General features: G+C 40.2%; 1 protein-coding gene across 2 annotated transcripts in view; it reads left to right on the top strand.

Moving 5' to 3' along the window:
- The window catches only part of DOCK1 (dedicator of cytokinesis 1), a 566,139-nt gene that overhangs the window by 486,684 nt on the left and 60,377 nt on the right, over positions 1-19,078 (top strand). For both annotated transcript variants that reach the window (XM_054033802.1, XM_054033801.1), the window contains exons 39-44: positions 4,449-4,538; positions 8,647-8,751; positions 13,398-13,539; positions 13,760-13,838; positions 15,515-15,599; positions 17,687-17,773. In XM_054033802.1, coding sequence (XP_053889777.1) covers positions 4,449-4,538; positions 8,647-8,751; positions 13,398-13,539; positions 13,760-13,838; positions 15,515-15,599; positions 17,687-17,773 — 588 coding nt within the window. The remainder of the gene's footprint in view (positions 1-4,448; positions 4,539-8,646; positions 8,752-13,397; positions 13,540-13,759; positions 13,839-15,514; positions 15,600-17,686; positions 17,774-19,078) is intronic.

Below are 19,078 nucleotides of genomic sequence, written 5' to 3'. Positions count from 1 at the left end.
GCCTGGTTAATTAAATAGGCCTATCTCTGTGCCCAAAAGGCCACCAGACTCTAGCTCTGGTGAGCTGCCAGAGAGAGAGCAAATTCTCCAGGCAAAGAGCCTCTCGGAGAATGACTTGTTTCCAATCCTAGAGAGTTTTATCCCAGGAACTGTCAGTAGTAGTACCACAGTCAAAGGAGCTATGCTAATTTACACCAGCTGTGGATCTGGCCCAATGAGTTTATATTAAATGACACCATGCATTTATACTGAAGCAACACTTCTAGTTACTGAAGGTAGATTGGGAATATGCTGCTAGAATTATTGTTCTGATGCAGAGTTCAATAAAAGGACTGAATGTGCTTCTTTATAGTATTGGTGTGATTCCAAAATTATTTAGAATTACATTTATTTTAAACCTGAAGTTTTTTGAAAACTATTTGATACAGATCATCTGTCACTTTAGATCTGTCACTAAAATATTTTCACAAAAGCAGAAGCTAGTGATGCTCCAGTTTTGGAGACTGACTAGTTAAGTCTAGAGCAACCAAACAAAAAAACACATGATGAAAATTAAAGTAAGGGTATTTTCTTTGAAACAGACTTGTTCAAAAGATGTTATGGATGACTGAAGCTGTAAAGAAGTATTAAACATTAAGAAAAGTTCAATGCTTTAAAAAGAATTCTACACTTGCTGACTTACCACATTACAATAAATATTAGTTTTGGTTTGTATACATTTGCAGGATATTGTTGCTATGAGTCAGAAGAAACTTAGTCTAAAACATAAAAAGTGCAAGACTATATTAGATTTTTTCTAATTGTTCCTCAATTATTGTAGCCATATCTTCTGGTAGTCAGAGGTTTCGGGTCACCCCAAGCATGGAGTTACATCCTAGTCATTGATGGATCTATGAACTTGTCCAGCATTTTTTAACCCAGTTATACTTTTGGCCATCACAACATAACCTGTGGAACTCATTGCCATGGGAATTGTGCATTGTGTAAAAAAGTATTTCCTCTTGTTTGTATTAAATCTGCTACCTATTAATTTCATTGGGTGACCCTTGGTTTTCGTATTGTGTGATGTATAAATAACACTTCTCTATTCACTTTTTCTATACCATTTATGATTCTATAGAGCTCTGTCATAGCCCCCTTAGTTGTCTCTTTTCTAAACTGAACAGCCCTTATCTTTTAGTCTCTCCTCATATGGAAGCCATTCTATTCCCTCGATCATTTTTTTTACCCTTGTCTGAACCTTTTCCAGTTCCACTGTATTCTTTTTGAGATGGGGCGACTGGAACTGGACACAGTATTCGAAGTGTGGGCACAGCATGGATTTATATTGCACTCTCCATCTTCAAAGCTCTTTAAAAACATTAACTAATATTCATTCCATCCTTGTGTAATAGGTGAGTATGTTGTGATCCCCATTTTGCAGAGGCAGAAACTTTGGCAAAGGGGTTAAGTGATTTCTTCTACAATTACAAAGAGAACTGAATGTACCAAATTTTAGACCTCATGAATTCCTGGCTCCCATTAGTCCCAGACTAGGCAGCTGGCAGCAGACATTAGATTGGTGACACAGTCTCTGTTCCACATAATAGTGCTAGAGTCCTGAAAAAAGAAATGCTGGAACTCACTTATAAGTGAGAGAACCAGAAGTACTAGAACAGCCTTTTGGCTCCCCCAAACAGTGTCAACTCTCCAAAAAAGTGCCAAAATGGCGTTCCAGGACAATCCAACACAACTCGGGCCCTGCTCCTTCCTAGATGTCCACAGCCTGTCTTTGGGGTTCTAGACCCCTTGTTTCCTACCCCACACAAACCAGCAGCAGCAATTGCTTTTCAAGGCTTCAGATCTCCTCACGACTACTCTCCCTCCCACCATCCAGCAGCAGTTTTTGAGGATTCTGGGTTGTTATTTCATCCATTCCACCTTTGCAACTCTGACAGCAGCTTCTCTCTGGGACTCCAGGTTCACTGTATCCTTTCCGCCTGCAACTAGCCCCCAACCTATTTTCCTGCAGTCAGCAATGGCTTCCCTTTGGAGCTGTAGACAATGTTTTCACCCCTCAGCTCATAGAGAGCCAGTACTATATCTCTTTCCCCACAACGGACAGCAACTTATCTCTCCAGCTTCTGGCTCCCTCTTTCCTTTCCTCTCTCTCCCCTCCCCCCAGCTGCTAGAGTGGTTCTTCTTCCAGGCTATGGACGGTTGACTGCTGCCCTCCGTTCCAAGCTCCAGCAGCCACTAAGCTGTTCAGGCTTCTCTTCAGGGTTCTGGAATGTGGTAGGGTGGATGACAAGCAGGGGGCTGAGAGGTACTTACTCCAGGGCTTTGTACAAGGATGAGACCTATCAGGCTGGGGCATCCACTTGCCTTCCAGCTACTTGGCTCAGCACCATACCAGCTTGGAAGCAGTCTTGTTTATCATGCAGCCAGCCTGCCTACTCCAATTGCCAAGCCCCACATAAAAAAAGGAGCATGGTGAAGAGAAGACGGGATGGGTTTGTTTTGTAGAGGAGGTGGGTAGGGAGCAAAGGAATGGTTTTTTGTGGGGAGGGGAGAAGACCAAAAATGGAAGTTGAGGAGAGAAAAGGAAGGATTGATTAATGGATGGATGGATGGATGGATGTCAGGAGGTGAGAAGGAATAGATTTGATTTGTGGGAAGAGAAGGAATGGATTTGGATGGACACATGCATGTAGAGAGTGTTTGTCAAATAACTTTGTCTGGTAGAATTGTATGGGCTGCCTGAGCCCACAGGCCTCCAGCATGGTGCTCAGACCAATTGGTCACAGGTCTCTCGTTTTGGCCTAAAAAGCCTCTGGGATAATATGTAGAAAAACTCAGTTTTGCCAACTCTCGTGATTTTATTGTAAGTCCTGTGCCATTTTGGTGCTGTTCTTGAAGCCCCGGGTCCCAGGATACTGTGATTACCTGACTACCTCAGCTTTTATCTGGAAAAAAACCAAAACATTAATATTGAGCCATTATGGTTGTGGAGAAAAGCTTGAAAATGGGACCTAAGTGTACCCTGGCAAACCAGAAGGCAAACAAAATGTACTTAACATTTATAATTTTTTTTAAATCTCAGCACTTTTAAACCAATCTCATGATTTTTGGGTGGCTTGGCTCACTTTTGAATGTGTTTTGCAAAACTGTTCATTTAGACCTGCCCGTTGGCTTTGTTCCATGAAATCCACAGCCCACTGAAACCTCCCACTTCCCCTCAGAACCACCTGCTTCTCCTCTAGATGAAGCTTGTTGGATGAATAAATGTCACCAGCTTTTCTTCTGTCCCTCAGCCCTTTTCATGGCTGCTCTCACGTGGGGAAGAAGAGACAGCTCTCTTCCACAGAAAGGTGCTGCGAGAAAGGGGAAGGGCTGGCAAGATTCAGTCAGCACTATTAGAGTTGAGGGTTGAGGTGAGCAAGTGTCCATGTAGGAGACATCTGTGAATCGGTTTCACTGCATGCAGATCTCCCCAGGAGCGCTCTTTCCCCTTACACCTTCTCAGCAGCCAGCTCAGGAAGCTTGTGTTGCTGCATCTCAAATTCTTTCCCTGCAAGGCAGATGTCTTTGGGCAGTGACAGGGAAGCAAGTGCTTACCCCTTCGCTTTTACCCCATTTTTATGCTGCTGCTGTTTGAAGCAGTAGCCATGTGTCTTTCAGCATGGCAAGGAGGGGAGTGGCACGTGTCGAGAAGGAAAGTAGATGGCTCGGCGAGAGATGTAACTATGATTTAAAATTTAAGATAAAGGGTAATATGGAACAAATTGGTATCTTACTCATTCTGATGCTCATATTTTATTAAGTGAGATGCCAGCCAAGTTTCAGCCGTAAAGACAGGTTGTAAGGCCTGATTCTTGGATTTCTTGGTATGGGAATTTAAACATGATTCTTTCCATGTACATTAGTAAAAATGAAAAATAGACATTTAAAAACATTCTTGCTATTCCTCTTTAAGATTCTCTGTATTCTGAGTAGATCAAGGATATTGCTAGTTATTGTTAAATTATTTTGTGTCAATTCATGTGGCTCTTGAATCTCATGCTTGAAGGAGACAGAAAAGAGACAATAGAAATATAATGAATGTTTACACAAAGCAAAAGAAGTATCTCTCAAGTGTAGCCTGCTTTATCTAATATGGATCTGTAGATTATACCAGAATCTATCAGAAACCCTGAGTTTTAGGATTTCCAAGTAGACTGTAAGAGTTGGTCACACATTGGATACCTGGCCTGGCTGGTAGGAAGAGTGTTTATTTTTATTTAATCTTCGGTAAATAAAAAGATGGGCTCATGAAAGAAGCTGCCACAAATATTTATTTTGTCACATTTTATGCACAGTTGTTTGCAGGCGTATCAGAATGTATTTTGCTATGTTTTGTTTACATTTATTTTAATCCAATTTCATTGTTTGTCTAAGGTATATAATTCAGTTGCATTTTTTTTAAACAGATGTGGGAAGAGGCCATTGCCTTGGGCAAAGAACTGGCAGAACAGTATGAAAATGAAATGTTTGATTATGAACAACTCAGTGAACTGCTGGTAGGTTTCTTTTCCATTCAGTTTAAATTAACATAGATATTATCAAACAGTTTCTCTGGAATTTCACTTTTTAAGTTTTTAAAATAATATTGAAAACTCCTCTTACCTTGGTTATACTAGCCCAGTGGGAAGAATGATTTACTTGCCCTCTTGGGGCAGATGGTGGCTGGCAGATTAATTAAATGACCATCTTTGGAAGTGACTTAAGTGGAAAATGTTTGTTTTTTATGTTGGAACAAAGATAATCTGTTTACAGTTTGCTTGTGGTCAGAAGGAAATATGGGATTTTTTAAAAAAAATAAATGGATGTATCTTGGCAAGATGTGTACATGAAAATTTCCTATCATTCCTGGAGCAATTAAAGATAGAGAGAGCTCAGACTTTGATAGAATTATTTTAAAATTTTTAAACTGTATGTAAATACAGTTATTTCAAAGGGCATCTGCATAATAACTTTACCAATAACTGTGGAGCTTGTAGCTTGTTAGTAATAATGAGGTGTACTGAACAGAGTATAGGACTGGAAACCAGGAAATTGAATTTTTTTCATCTCTGTCACTGACCTACTATTTAGCCTTCAGAAAGTCACTTAAAGTATTGTTTTACTTTCAAAATTGACTAAGGAATGCCAGATATTTTAATTATTACTGGGCACAGTAAGGCATGACTTGAAAAGATACTGGGGAAGAGAAGGCAGGCACTGATCCATTACAAAAAGTTGTGAATCACTATTGTTCTAGAGGTATATGTTGATTTTTCCTTAGCACCAGCAATACCTAAATTCTGGATCGTGAATGGGCACTTTCTAATTCAGCTTCTCATCAATCCCATTTTTAAAAAAATCTTTGTAATTTTTAAATAATAATAATTTCTTCTCCTGAAAACTGGCTGGTCTGCGGCAATAACTGCAGGAAATACCATTAAGTGTTCCAGACTGTAGCCATACTCTGAATTCTTGATCTCATTGTGAATCCCAACAAAAGGTCGAGGATTTCTTCTTGGAATCTCATCCAACAGGGAATCCATTTATGTGCAGACCTCAGGAATAGTTCATATCCATAAAGAGACTGACTGTCCAGATGTTACATTCTCTTCCTGGGGAATGCAGTTTCTTGGCTTTGTTGCTTGCCTTGAGATTATATCCTTGGCCTGCTTCTGGGTTCAGATCCATCAGATGTTCCTTCTGTGCATCATATCCAGCAAAGAATAGAGCATGGCCCAAGTGATATGTAGTCCCTCGCATATATAACTTTTTGTAACCATTCCACAGATGATTTTCTCTCATATGGTGATCCCCTGGTTAAGAGAACTTGCATGTCTGATGTCCATTTAACTGTTCTAACTACACTTGTGAGTCTGTCTGGTTAGAAGATGCATGTGGAGATGGTAGGATGGCTCCAGGGAAATGGCCATATAAAAGTGATAAAGCTCTGTTGAAAAGTTCTAGACTCAAGAGCTATATGAAGGACACTTCTACTACTACTTACATTTATGATGTGTGGAACAGGTCCTAGCAGGAAACCAGTTCTAGTCTAGTCTGACAGTTGAGCAGCAGTTGTCTACGTGAATGTGAAGGGGGTCCACTCACTGCAGGAGTCCCTATTGTGGCTAGGTCTGACAATTAGCTCTCGCCCTGTCTGGCACCCCATTCTGCTGGGTGCTTGATCTGTGGCCCCTCTCTCTTTGGGACTTGGGATACTCCGTCTTTGTGACTTGACCCTTGGGCCAGGTAACTATACAGTCCCCTATCACTGGAAGACTGTTTTCTGGTGGTCTTCTGTTCCAATTATCCAGGTCCTGTGCCACTTCCCCTCTGGTTGGTAGGGGAACCTGGGTCCACCAGCTATTCTGGGTTCCAGAGCAGGGACCCTATGACTAGCAACCTATTTCTATGATTCTGTATATAGATTCTATCATCCATTGGCTGGCTAATTACTGTCAATCTTTAAATTGGATCATACAGATGAAACCAGGGAATAATTTTTAAATAATAGCTTAATATTTATAAGTATTCAGATATAAAATAATTTCATAAAGGGAAACATGCATATACCTTTATCAGGAAAAGTTATTACATAAGATTTTCATCTCCAATTTAAAGCTCAAATACAAACTTTTTTGAAATTACAAAATCATTTGAAACAGTGAATCAGCTGCAAGTAGTCTGCTGTCTGTCTAGATTTCAGAGAGAGATTTGGACAAATCCTCTTCAGTAGGAGGCATGCTAGATCTCATTCAGTACAAGAGTATCCATAACATGGACTTTGATAGGCAGCATATTTCTGCTCTCCAATCCTTGAAGCTAATGTATCTTTGCCCTCTTCTTGGCAAGGCAGGTTTAGATTTAGCTGGTCTCTCTTGTTTATACCAATCCAACTGTGTACCTCACACTGTCTAAAAGTGATTTTAGTGGTAGCTGACCATCTGTGAAAACTGAGCTAATTCTCCAACCTGTTAAGATTGTTCTGCAATGCTTTGGTGTTGGGAGTCCCAGGTTCAAATCTTTGCTCCACCACAGACTTACTTACTTTGTTATCTTGTTATCTTGCGCAGGTCACTTAGTGTCTCTCTGCCTCAGTTTCCCCTCTCTACGATGGGGATAAAGCACTTCCTTCCTCACAGCAGTGTGAGGATAAATATACATTAAAAGGTTATGAGGTGCTCAAATACCAAGGTAATGGGGACCACAGAAGTACCTTAGATAGATATATAGAAAGATACAGGTTGCCTAAGTGGGCAGCTAAGGATCCCTCCAGTGGCACAGAGGCAACATACCCAGCCCCACAACCTTGCTGCCCTCAGAGAAGATGGCATGCCTACTGTGCTTCAAGAATTCCCAGACCAGTCCCATGATCTTATTCTCCTTAGGCAGCTCTAACTTATGGCAGGGTTCACAGGGGAATAAAGGTAACATACAGCCACTCCCCCGCTCCCCCTCCCCCGAGCATAGTTTGGTTGTGCACCCAGCACAGCTTGGCAGTCCTGAGGTTTAGATTCCTAATGTTTGTTTAAGGAAGAGATAAGACAATTCAAGTAACGTCCCTACCATCTTCATCTACTGGGAGGCGTTTTAAAGCTGGATCCTGCAGCACCTCTGAATACTTTTTATGTAGAGGCGGCTGTTCAAATGTTAAACACTGGACTTCAGGACATTAGCAAAATGATATTTTTACTGCCAGTTGCAAAATTCACTTTTTCAAAGATGAACTGAGCTGTACTTGGTAAGTTGATGTCTTACAAACCAATTGCTCTCTGCCATATGGTTGCAGTAATAAAGCTACCCCAGACACAAAATGTTGTAGACTGAAATTATGTTAATGAGTACATATTGTAAAGTTATAAATTCTGTTCTCTTACCTCACATCTCATTCTCATCATTTGAGCTTACCGCCGATTTTAAAAGAAATAAGGATCTGAGTTCAAATACAGATCAGTGGAGAGGCCTAATAGTCCGTGGCACATTTGTCTATGTCATGGGGTTCACAAACTTTTCAATTTTATGGATGGCATCTTAAAATAGAGTCCTGTTGTCCACCTTCACTCCTATTCACAATTGCATAACATTCCTGTTGCAACTACAGCAATTGTTCACATTGAAGAGTAATGCTAGGAACATATTTATATAATGTTAGCATATTTTAATGCAATTTATCAGCTGGAAAAAAGGAGGTGAGCCAGTACCTTGAGACCAGCTAGCTCAGCAGCAAGTGCTTCCAGGATTCAACTTCGAAGCCTTTAATCTATATCACTGAATCCAATATGGAATTTGGTACTTTTGGTCAGGTCTACTCAAGAAATTTCCAGAGGGTAGGACAACAGGGTTGTTGCAAGTCAGAATTCAAGTGCTTTGGAAAATTCCTTTGGGGAAGTATGTATTTATTCTGTCCATATTCTATATCCATTAACACAAAAGGTCACCTTAACCAGCAAGAATATGGAGTTTGGCATTTTCAGATATCAGTAGATAACTGGTCGAAAGATGAATAAAGACAAAACACACTTAATAGAGAATGATGTGAACAGAAAAACTCTTACACTGGATTCTCATCTTCAGGTGAAATCTAGAAGGAAACATTCAAGTAAAGTGTTGTTGCTGTTTACTTTACAGAAAAAGCAAGCACAGTTCTATGAAAACATTGTGAAAGTGATAAGACCTAAACCAGATTATTTTGCTGTTGGATACTATGGCCAAGGATTCCCTACATTTCTACGGGTAAATATTCTTTTTTTTTTTTTCTTTCATGAGTTACAGGTAGATCACTTGGTTTGAACAGATTTTCCTTTCATGCTGGGGAGGATTTGTAAATAGGAATCTTTTTGTAGTTATACGAAACATATGTCAATTTTCTTTTCACTTATGACTTGGCAGAATTGTAGTAAAAGGAGCTATTCTTTACAGCACATCCAGTGTTTTATAAATCGTAAGTTTTGTATATAATTGGAAATGAACATGTATAACCAGTATGTTTTAAATCTAAATGATTGTCTTGCTTTTGACTGTTCCTTTTATACAGAGTGCAAATAATGATGGTCAGAGAGAACAGTTTTTTACTAGTATAATATTAGAAGGTTGTGAAGGGCCGATAAATTTAATAATTTATATTTGTCTGAACTATAGTTACAGTTTAAAATATCTAATAAAAGTATTTTCTAATTGTTTGTGATGTTCTTACATTTTGTCATAGTTCATTTGCAAATTAAAGATATTCTTAACAAAAAATTGGTAGACGATTTAGGAATAGAAAGTAGCTGCATTGTAATTATTGTATTAAAATATAATACTTAGCTAATTGGGGATTACAGCAGGCAGATATTTCCTATTCTAATTGTTAGAATCATAAATTATGAAAATGGTAAGCTCTCATGAGGGCATGCAATCCTTACACCTGGTAAGTGCAGGATTTGTCCTTACCATTTATTTTCTAATGCTTTGTCTATGTAGTTGTAAATGCTAGTTTTGCTTATTCTGTTCTTGTGAGACATCGGCTGATCTGCAATTCTGAAACTTGACTGCTTCCCCAGAAAATAATTGGATAAACATTTTATAAAATTCCTGAAAAACAAAACACAGGGAATGGTGAGAATAATAGTAATCTTCAAAACTAGAAAATAGAAGGAACCATAAAGTTGCTGGTAACTTCTTAGAGAGTATTATGTCTGTGATTTACTATTAATCTTGCCACATGTACATTAACATACAACAAAGTGCATATTTCCCATTATGGACAGAGTTATCTGTCAACGATTTAGAGCTGTTAAATACAACTTTGTGGAAATGATTCTACTGGGATCATAAGAGAGGCAGCAAGCTGTCTTGAATATCTGAGTACAATAGCAGTATATTCGCACATTCCTGCATCTCAGGCAGTAATACATTTGCATTCAGGAAATGTGCATAGAATACAACACACAATTTTCCAGTTGAAGCACTGTGTTATCTATATATTCAAAGGGATATAATGGAAAGTAAGAATAGAGAGTTAACCTAGGTTTACTAATATTGGACTGATCTTTTTCTTCACAATTGAATAATTGTGTTATTGTAGTAACATGTTTATTATGCTTCAAAAATTGTCAAGGGTCAGCGTGTCATATATATATTAGCAATAAAAACTGTAATGTTTGGCTATTAAGTGCATTGCTGACAGAAGGTTCTCAGTACAAGATTTTCCCTGTATTTCAGGGGTTTTTTTTTTGAGTTATATGAATGATTCACTTTTAATGTATCTATCTTCATATTTCTGTTCTCAAATAGAGATAAATATTTTTCAGCTCTTGTCAATTTCAAGGAGCAGCATTGCAGAACCAAACTTAATTGACTATTATAGAAATTATTAGCATTATGCTCCACAAATCATTGTTTTTCTATTAGGTTGTTAATAACTTTTTTACAAGTCTTACTTCTGAGATGAATAATAAGATTAAAACATTTTCAGATTAGATTGTTACTTTCATATCAAAATTCATTTTAATGTGTCTTGATTGCTTTAGTATTATAAAGCTATGTGCTTCCTATTATACAACATATTTATCTTTAGAATTAAGCATATTTGTTGAATGCATAACTCAGATTTATGTTTACGGTTTATCAGACCGTTAGGCATCTCATGAGCCGTGCGTAATGACGGCCCACCCCACAGGTCCTCAGCACGCATTCATTACATGGGTCCCAGGCACCCAGGGCCCCAACGAGCAGAGCATCGATGTGCACCTCGTAGCCCTTAGTCCACAGGGTGTCAGCCAGGGGGGAGTATTTTTCGAGCTTGCGGGCTCGGGCTTCACGGAAGGCCGGGGACCTGTTCTCGAATGGAATCGTGACGTCGACTAGGATGATCTTTCTTCCAGCCTCGTCCATGATGACAATGTCTGGGTGCAGTGGGCTGTCGGTGCTGGGGACGGCGCAGTTGACAGTGACCTCTCCCAGGCGCGGATCGATGGCCTTCACTGGGCGGTCCTGGACGGCGTTGTGGCGCAGCTGCCAGGCTCTGGCATGGGGCTTGCAGCAGCATAGGACGTGGGGCAGGGTTTCGGTGACGTACCCGCACTTCCTGCAGCATTTGTCCCGGTTCCCATGGTGGATGGCACCGTTGAGGGGGACGCAATTCAGCCGGGCGCGGTGTATGAACCGCCAGTCGGCGAACCGGGTGAAGCTGCCCGTGGGGAGGAAGCGGTTGCTGGAGTCCCACTTGCTGGTTACTTCGAAGGCCTTGCCCTGGTCCGTTTTTTTCTTCAGGGTGTCCACGTAGAGCGCGTGGACGGCGGCCTTCAGGGATCTCTCCAGCACGCCTCTGGCTCCGGGGGTGATGATGATGTTGTCCTCCGTTCTAATCCACGGTATCAGGACTCCCAGCTCCTGCCGTTCCTTGCTCCATTCCCAGCGGCAGCCCAGTCGCTTCCCCAGCCAGCGCGTGGCATTGCGGGTGCGGCACCACAGTGAGGCGAGATCGCCCCTGTCCTGGGCAAAATCGCCGTCCAGGGAGCCGCTCAGGAAGGTGGCCACATCTCGGTCAGAGGGAGGTCTGCCGATTCGTTTCTTGGTGGCGGCCTGCAGGGCGGTCGTTGCAACGTTCTTCACCTTGGTGTCCGGGCACGTCAGGAGGTGGAAGGCGTGCGTGACGACCACGATGTCACAGAGGTCTCCCACAGTGGACGCTGGCACCACCGTGCCTGTGCTTGATGTATACGAGCTCGTTGCTGGCTCTCCGGGGCAGGGACAGCCATTTCTTGACCAGCTGCCGGATGGTGTTGTCCGCCTTGTTGAGGGGCACCTTTGCCACGGCGGATCCTCTCAGGACGAAGGTGATGCGGGGGATCAGGAAGGTGTTGAGGGCGTTGATCTTCTGCCACGGCGCCAGCAGGGATGTGTCGATCTTGGCGGTGTCCTGCAGGATCTCCCGGATGGTGTCCTCGGGGGTCTGCCGGACGCGGAAGCCTGTCGGCGTGCCGAGGTGCTGGTACGCCTGCCCCTCCGCCAGGGGAACGGTGGACTCGCCCTGGATGAGGAACTCTGTCATCAGTACCGAGTCCCTCTTGCTCCCGTCAACATGGAGGGATGCGCACTTCTTGGCATTGAAGCAGAGTCCCGTCCAGTCCGCAGCTCTCCCGATGGTGTCAAGCATGACCTGGAGCCTCTCGGGGTCGTCCGCGATCAGGACCAGGTCATCCGCGTAGGCTAAGACGTTCACCCTCTCACCATGCCAGTCGAAGCCGTCGGTGCCGTCGGAGATCGCCCGCAGGAGCGGCTCCATGGCGAGGTTGAAGATGATGGGGCTGAGGGGGCAACCCTGCTTCACACCACTGTGGATCGGTATCTCAGCGGTCTCCCCTTCTACCGAGTGGATGGTGGTGCTGCAGCCCTCATATAGTTCCCGGATCAGGTGGAGAAAGGTCTCCGGCATCCCAAACTCCTGTAGTGTGTCGAAGATGTGGTGGCGGGGGATGGACCCGAAGGCGTTGGCCAGGTCGAGCCACGCTACCGCACACTGCTTCCACATTCTCCTGGTCGTCTGGATGATGGTCTGTCATTCAGTGACACACAGCAATAAGTAGAAATGACCTAGCATTAAAATAATTATATAGAAGCTATTCTTTTCAGATAACTGTAAAATAGTAATAGAAACCTGTTGAGAGAACTAAAATGAAATCCACAGTATCTCAATCTTTTTAGAAAAGCTAAATTAGATATAATTAGATATATCGTCTTTGGATGGTATATGAAGTGCTGTGCATTAGAGTTGAGATATTATGTGATAAGATGTCATTTTATAACTACAGACTATATGGAACTGTCCTGCTAGATACTCCTCTGATACTCCTTGAGTACTCATTTAATCAGAATTGTTTTTGTAAATGTGTAGACATAATAGCTAAATTCTGCTCTGATACACCATGCAAACACCATTAACTTCAGAGGATGATTTGTGGGTGCAATGGAGAGGATTATTTGGGCCAATATTTTTTCAGATATTCAGGAAGGTGGCACTTAAAGTTAAGAGGTGCTCAAGAGCTATCCTGAATTGAGGCCTTAATTATTTGCCATAGGCCCTTATTTAAACACACTAAAGTTCAATTAACTTCAATAGGATTTAAGCCTGTGCTTGAAGTTCAATATGCGCTTAATGGCTTTACTGAATATGGATTAATTTAAGCTTTATGGATTAATTAATGCTTCAGCGTTGTGCTAAATTTTGACCATAATACCTGTAATTTGTTGTGTGTCATTCTGCTGTAAACTAGATGTTTTATATTTCTACCACTAGTTAGTAGCATCCAGATACACTTTCAGAGGACTAGGATATTATTTTATTGTGAATTTACTGTGAATATTACTATATGAATTTCACTTTAATTTGTTTCCAGAACAAAGTGTTCATTTACCGTGGGAAGGAATATGAACGTCGTGAAGACTTTGAAGCAAGGTTATTAACCCAATTTCCAAATGCCGAAAAAATGAAGACAACATCTCCACCAGGCGATGATATTAAAAACTCCCCTGGTCAGTGTATCCTTGGAAATTGCTACATGCATATGCTCATGTAATCTAATCAGACTGAGAATGTGTTATTGTTGCTAAAATTGCACAGTAGTTCACTGCACTTTTTATGTTTTTATTGATATATTACTGTCTTTATGCCAATTTTCAAGAGACATTTCTCAGTTGAACCATCTCTCCTGCATAATTTAAACTCTGTCTCTTTTCAATTCTTAACCTGTCAATTCAGATATTCAGTGTTTTACTGTAAAACCAAAACTTGATTTACCACCCAAATTTCACAAGCCAGTATCAGAGCAAATTGTAAGGTGAGTTTTCTGTTTTTTCTACCTTCTTACCAATCTGACTGAATGGCCTGCAGACAACACTTAAATTAACATAAACCCTTGTAAACTGTAATTATTCTTCTTTGTTGTTATAGTGTGTGTTTAATTTTAAAAATAAGTTTCTATAAGCAACCACTGAAGATAACACAGACACAACGCTTGAGGAGGTGAGCCCAAGCTCATATCCCAGTGGGATTCTGATCCATAACTGGGACTGTTAGGCAGTACCACAAACCAAAATATAAATAATAATAAAAGTGACAGTAGAACGTTAGAGTTATGAACACCTCGGGAATGGAGGTTGTTCGTAATTCTGAAATGTTCGTAACTCTGAACAAAATGCTGTGGTTCTTTCAAAAGTTTACAACTGAACATTGACTTAATACAGGTTTGAAGCTTTACTGTACCGAAGAAAAATGCTGCTTTCCCTTTATTTTTTAGTAGTTTATGTTTAACACAGTACTGTACCGTATTTCGTTTTGTTTGGGGTTTTTTTTGTCTCTGGTGCTTCCTGATTGCGTACTTCTGGTTCCAAATGAGGTTTGGTTGACTGGTCAGTTCATAACTCTGAGGTTCTACTGCAGTTACTTCACTTCTTTGGGCTGACTCCACGCCTAAGTAGAGGACTGTGTTAGTTGCACATCACAGTACAGTGAATGATATGATACTGTAGCCAAGCAAGAACCAAGCAACCATTATATTCGCAGACATGACAAGAGCTGAAAGGAGAAAAGTAAAGTATGAATTTTAAACAATATCATGCTGAATTTTCCATTTTACCTGGTTACTTATAGCTTAATGGCTACTGCAGCAAATGGTCAGACCACTTCCTCATGGCCCCAGCATCCTCTTTGCCCTTGCCTCAGGGCCTCAGCCTGCAAACCCCAGCAGCCAGCCAGGAGCTGTCTGTCGCTCCCTCTGTTCCTGCGTGCAGCACTGCTCTGTCCTTGGTGCTGGCAATTCTTTCAGCCCTCCAGAGACGCAGTCCTTCCTCCCTGGGCTCCCAACAAAGAACTGAACTCTGCCCTGCAACTCCCTTTTTATATGGGCCTGTATGGCCCTTATTGGCTGCCCCCTTCAGCCCTTGCTGTCCCCAGTGCAGTCTCCCTAGGGCTCCTTTTAACCCCTTTTCTGCCAGTGAGGGGCAGGCACCCCATCACACCCCTAACCGCCTCTTTTTGTCCTATGACTGCAGAAGTGTTAACAGGCCACTCTACCTTGAATGGTCTCTTACAATATGTGCTAACTTCTTATAATAAACAGTCTGTTCCACCTTGTATTTTGTTGTGATGCTGGGAGTTCCTTTCCCAGACCCGAAGAAGAGCTCTGTGTGGCTCAAAACCTTGTCTCTCTCACCAGCAGAGATGTTGGTCCAATACAAGATAAGAACATTATGTATCTTATCTTGTATTGGACCAACGTCTGCTGGTCCAATGACCTCACCTACCTTGTCTTGCTAATATCTTGGGACCGACACGGCTACAATTACACTGCATCCATACATGCCTGCAGGCTCAAAGCCCTGGGGCAAACTGTGACTCTTCTTCCTTATTAACAGAGAGGTTCAGCAGTATTTTATTTAAATGATCTAACGACTAAACATGTTGTTAATACAAAATGTTTGCAGTTATGCGATCTGTTTGGTTTTTTTAATTCAGTTTCTATAGGGTGAATGAGGTCCAACGATTTGAGTATTCACGGCCTGTCCGAAAAGGAGAGAAAAACCCAGATAATGAATTTGCGGTAATTTTTTTTTCTCTTTTGTGAATGCAGGATAACTGTTATGTTTTGGTTTGTTGGTGGTTGGTTGATGTTTGTAACTGCAATAAAATGGGACTGAATTTATTATGAGTGCAATGAAAACTACATGTATCATGAATTTTGTTTTATAGCACTAAGAAAAATGAACAAAGCTGTTTTAGTCTGTTGAACACTTGACCACTTTGCAGGAGAAATACAAAACTGTCAGGCCTTAAAATATAACCATTCTTCACTGAAAGCTGTCTTACCTTAAGGATCTCAGCCAGGCATCCTTTAAAATCAGTCTTTGCTACAGCAATACATATTTTACAAAGCCATATGGTTCACCATATGGTCAATAAAGCTCTCTCTCTCTTATCCCAGCCTGTGACCACAAAATTGGTTACAACAAGCCACAAAATCAAGTGCTTTCCCCTTCCCTTCCCACCCTATTCATGGTATAGGAGGAGGAATAATACTAACAGTACTTATGTATAATTTTTCAATTGTAAATCTCAATTTTCTTTAAAATAATAGACTCCTTGTGCCTTTGAATATAGCTCAGTGGTTTGAGCATTGGCCTGCTAAACCCAGGGTTGTGAGTTCAGTCCTTGAGGGGGCCATTTAGGGATTTGGGGATTTAGTTGGGGATTGGTCCTGCTTTGAGCAGGGGGTTGGACTAGATGACCTCTTGGGGTCCCTTACAACCCTTTTATATTCTATGATACTAGCTGAATAGACTGGAATTGGTTTACTAGAGCAGAGAACTGTGAACAGCTTCCCCAGTTTCATTGTCCATTTCACCATTTGCTCCGAACACAGAGCTGCAATCTTATGTCTCCATACAAGCTAGCCAATTCTAATCTGCTGTGCTTTGAGGGGCTGGTGTGTTGCGGAACTCCAGATTGTCGTTGCAGGCAGCGGATACTCACTCAGGGTTTCCCCCTACCCGGCCAGCCTAACCTGATTCACTTGACAAGGCCTGTGCCACAGCTGTCTGTTCTGCTACTCACAGTAAACTTGGCTGCTAATCAAAGTGATCCCAGATGAGATGGAAGAAAATGTTCCCATCATCAGTGGATGATGCTGGTGCAAAAACCAACAAGGATGTTTTGGTGATATAAAGTGCTACAATATACAATGCATCTTGATTTCCAATTAAAAAAATTAAAATAACTAAAACACTTAGGAGCTTAGGGCTGGATTTTTAAAGGCACTTAGGCACCTAATGTGATTTTCAAAAGCACCTAGGTGCTTAACTCTAGGCATCTGGTTGTTTTTGAAAATCCCACTAGGCACCTGAATACCTTTAAAAATCTGGCCCTTATGTCCTATTGACTTTCAATGGGATTTAGGCTCCTAAGTGAGCTAATAAAAAGACAACCATGCGAGTATATTCCCCATTTAAAATGGGGAGGCAGGGCCAGATAAATCAAAATTAGGTAAAGAAACATTTTCATCATGACTTTAACATTTACAGACATGAGAGAGCAATAATTAAAACAATAATTTCTTTTTAAATTGAAGACAAAGAAGTTTTAAGATTAGGCTGCTTCTCCTTGCACTTAAACTCACTGAGATATTTGATGAAAAATACAGTCTGTAAAGCACTTTTTAAGGCACTAATGTGAGAACCCTAAAGGTTACACCTGGGAAACTTGTTTTCAGCTATATTTAAAATTGTCCAGTCAGAGAATGGAGTGGAGGATTTCTGTAGACAGATAAATTTATTCCTGAAGTCTGTCATCCCACTTTGTTTAATGTGCTTTTCACATGCAAGACAGATTAGTTGGAAAATGACAGTTCAACAGAAGCAGGTGGAGCTTTTACATAATGTTACCCTTTAGTTAAAAGACCAATGTTTGACTGTTAAATAGCACATTAGCTAGCATATTGAGACCAGTCTCGCCACAGACATAGCCCTGAAATACACATACAGATTCCATTTGCAATTTATTTTTTTTAGCTTTGTAATTTCTATACTGCTGCCGTTCTTCTTTCTGATAATGAATTTGTAGATCTTTGGTTAGGATAAAAGCTATCAATCTGCTACCATGCTATTTCTAACCTTTTTTATATTATATTTGCAGAATATGTGGATTGAGAGAACCATCTATGTGACAGCCTATAAATTACCAGGGATTTTAAGATGGTTTGAAGTCAAATCAGTTTTCATGGTAAGGACAAATCAGGATGAATTTACTGAGACTACTTAGAACTTTTTTTTTTCCAGTTACTGAATATATGCAATGTATATAACTCTGCTTAACCTCAAAGTCTAATCAATGGAACCATATGTAACCTACCAAAGGAATGGGGACTTACCTATCAACTTTTCTCATCAGGAATACTGTTGTTTATTGACTAAGGTGAATGCTCAGATAGCAAAAGTAGTATTCTTCCATCACTGGTACAAAAATATGAATGGTGAATCGTATAAACCTCTAGGCCCGGATTCAGCAAGATTTTTCAGCACTTCTTACCTTTAAGCACAGGAGTATCCACCTTAAAATCAATGGGATTACTCGTTCATTGCTGTATAAGTAGACTTGGAAGGATTCGATTTTTATCATTAAGTGTCAATTTCACCGTAAATACACAAATCAGCAAAAAAGGATTTCCAGTTTTAATAATAAAAAAATACAGATAGGCAAAGTAAGAAAAGGATACTTGAGATCTCACTGAGTTTGATTTATGAATATTTATTTTGTACATTTTGACGTGAAGCTGACAATTTGTGTTTTAGCAGTTATAAACCTTTAACTTTTTGATTCTCAACATCTATTGTTGTTAAATATTGTCTGACCTCCCTATCATTTCCCACAACTGAAAATTTAAATAAAAATTGAAAAATGTTTCAAACAAATGATGTTGCACAATTATGAAAATGTTAACTGATAAGAATTTTAAAAATACTTAAAAATAAATATAATATTATCTGTCAAAACTATTTAAAAAAAATTCTGCTAAGGGCCCTAATTTGTAAAGACCACAAAAGTATTGCTTTTTAAAAGTAGGAATTGGATAATTTAACTGTAATTTATCTAAGGGAAGATAAAGTAAATTAAATTACTTGTGCTGACTAAATTTCTTTTGTAAATATCATTAGTGATTAAATGTTGTTTGAGTTCTCTCTGTTTTTTAAAGTTAGCTAAAATATGCCCTAAAAACTTCACCAAGAATTTTAACAAATGTGTACCTCCTTTTTCTAGTGCATAACTAAAACTGTTTACATAAAATATATCCATAAAATATCTTACATACTAAATTAGCTGTAATTTTTAAGTTGCAATGAAAACATTGTTACTTACTGGAGTTTTAAAATCTTCCTTGTGAGGCTTTTTTTTTTTTTAAAGGGAAAGAAGAATTCGCATATGGTTAATTAAAAGCATTATATTGCTCCATTGAGATTCGGTTGGACAGTTGTATTTAGATGAACAAAAGTAATGCAGAAAATGACTATAGTATCTATAGTAACAGAA

Source organism: Malaclemys terrapin, chromosome 7 (assembly GCF_027887155.1).
Source record: "Malaclemys terrapin pileata isolate rMalTer1 chromosome 7, rMalTer1.hap1, whole genome shotgun sequence".
In the NCBI taxonomy this organism is placed as follows: Eukaryota; Metazoa; Chordata; order Testudines; family Emydidae; genus Malaclemys; species Malaclemys terrapin.
Note: the sequence above shows the minus strand (reverse complement) of the source record. Positions and strands in the feature narration are given on the sequence as shown.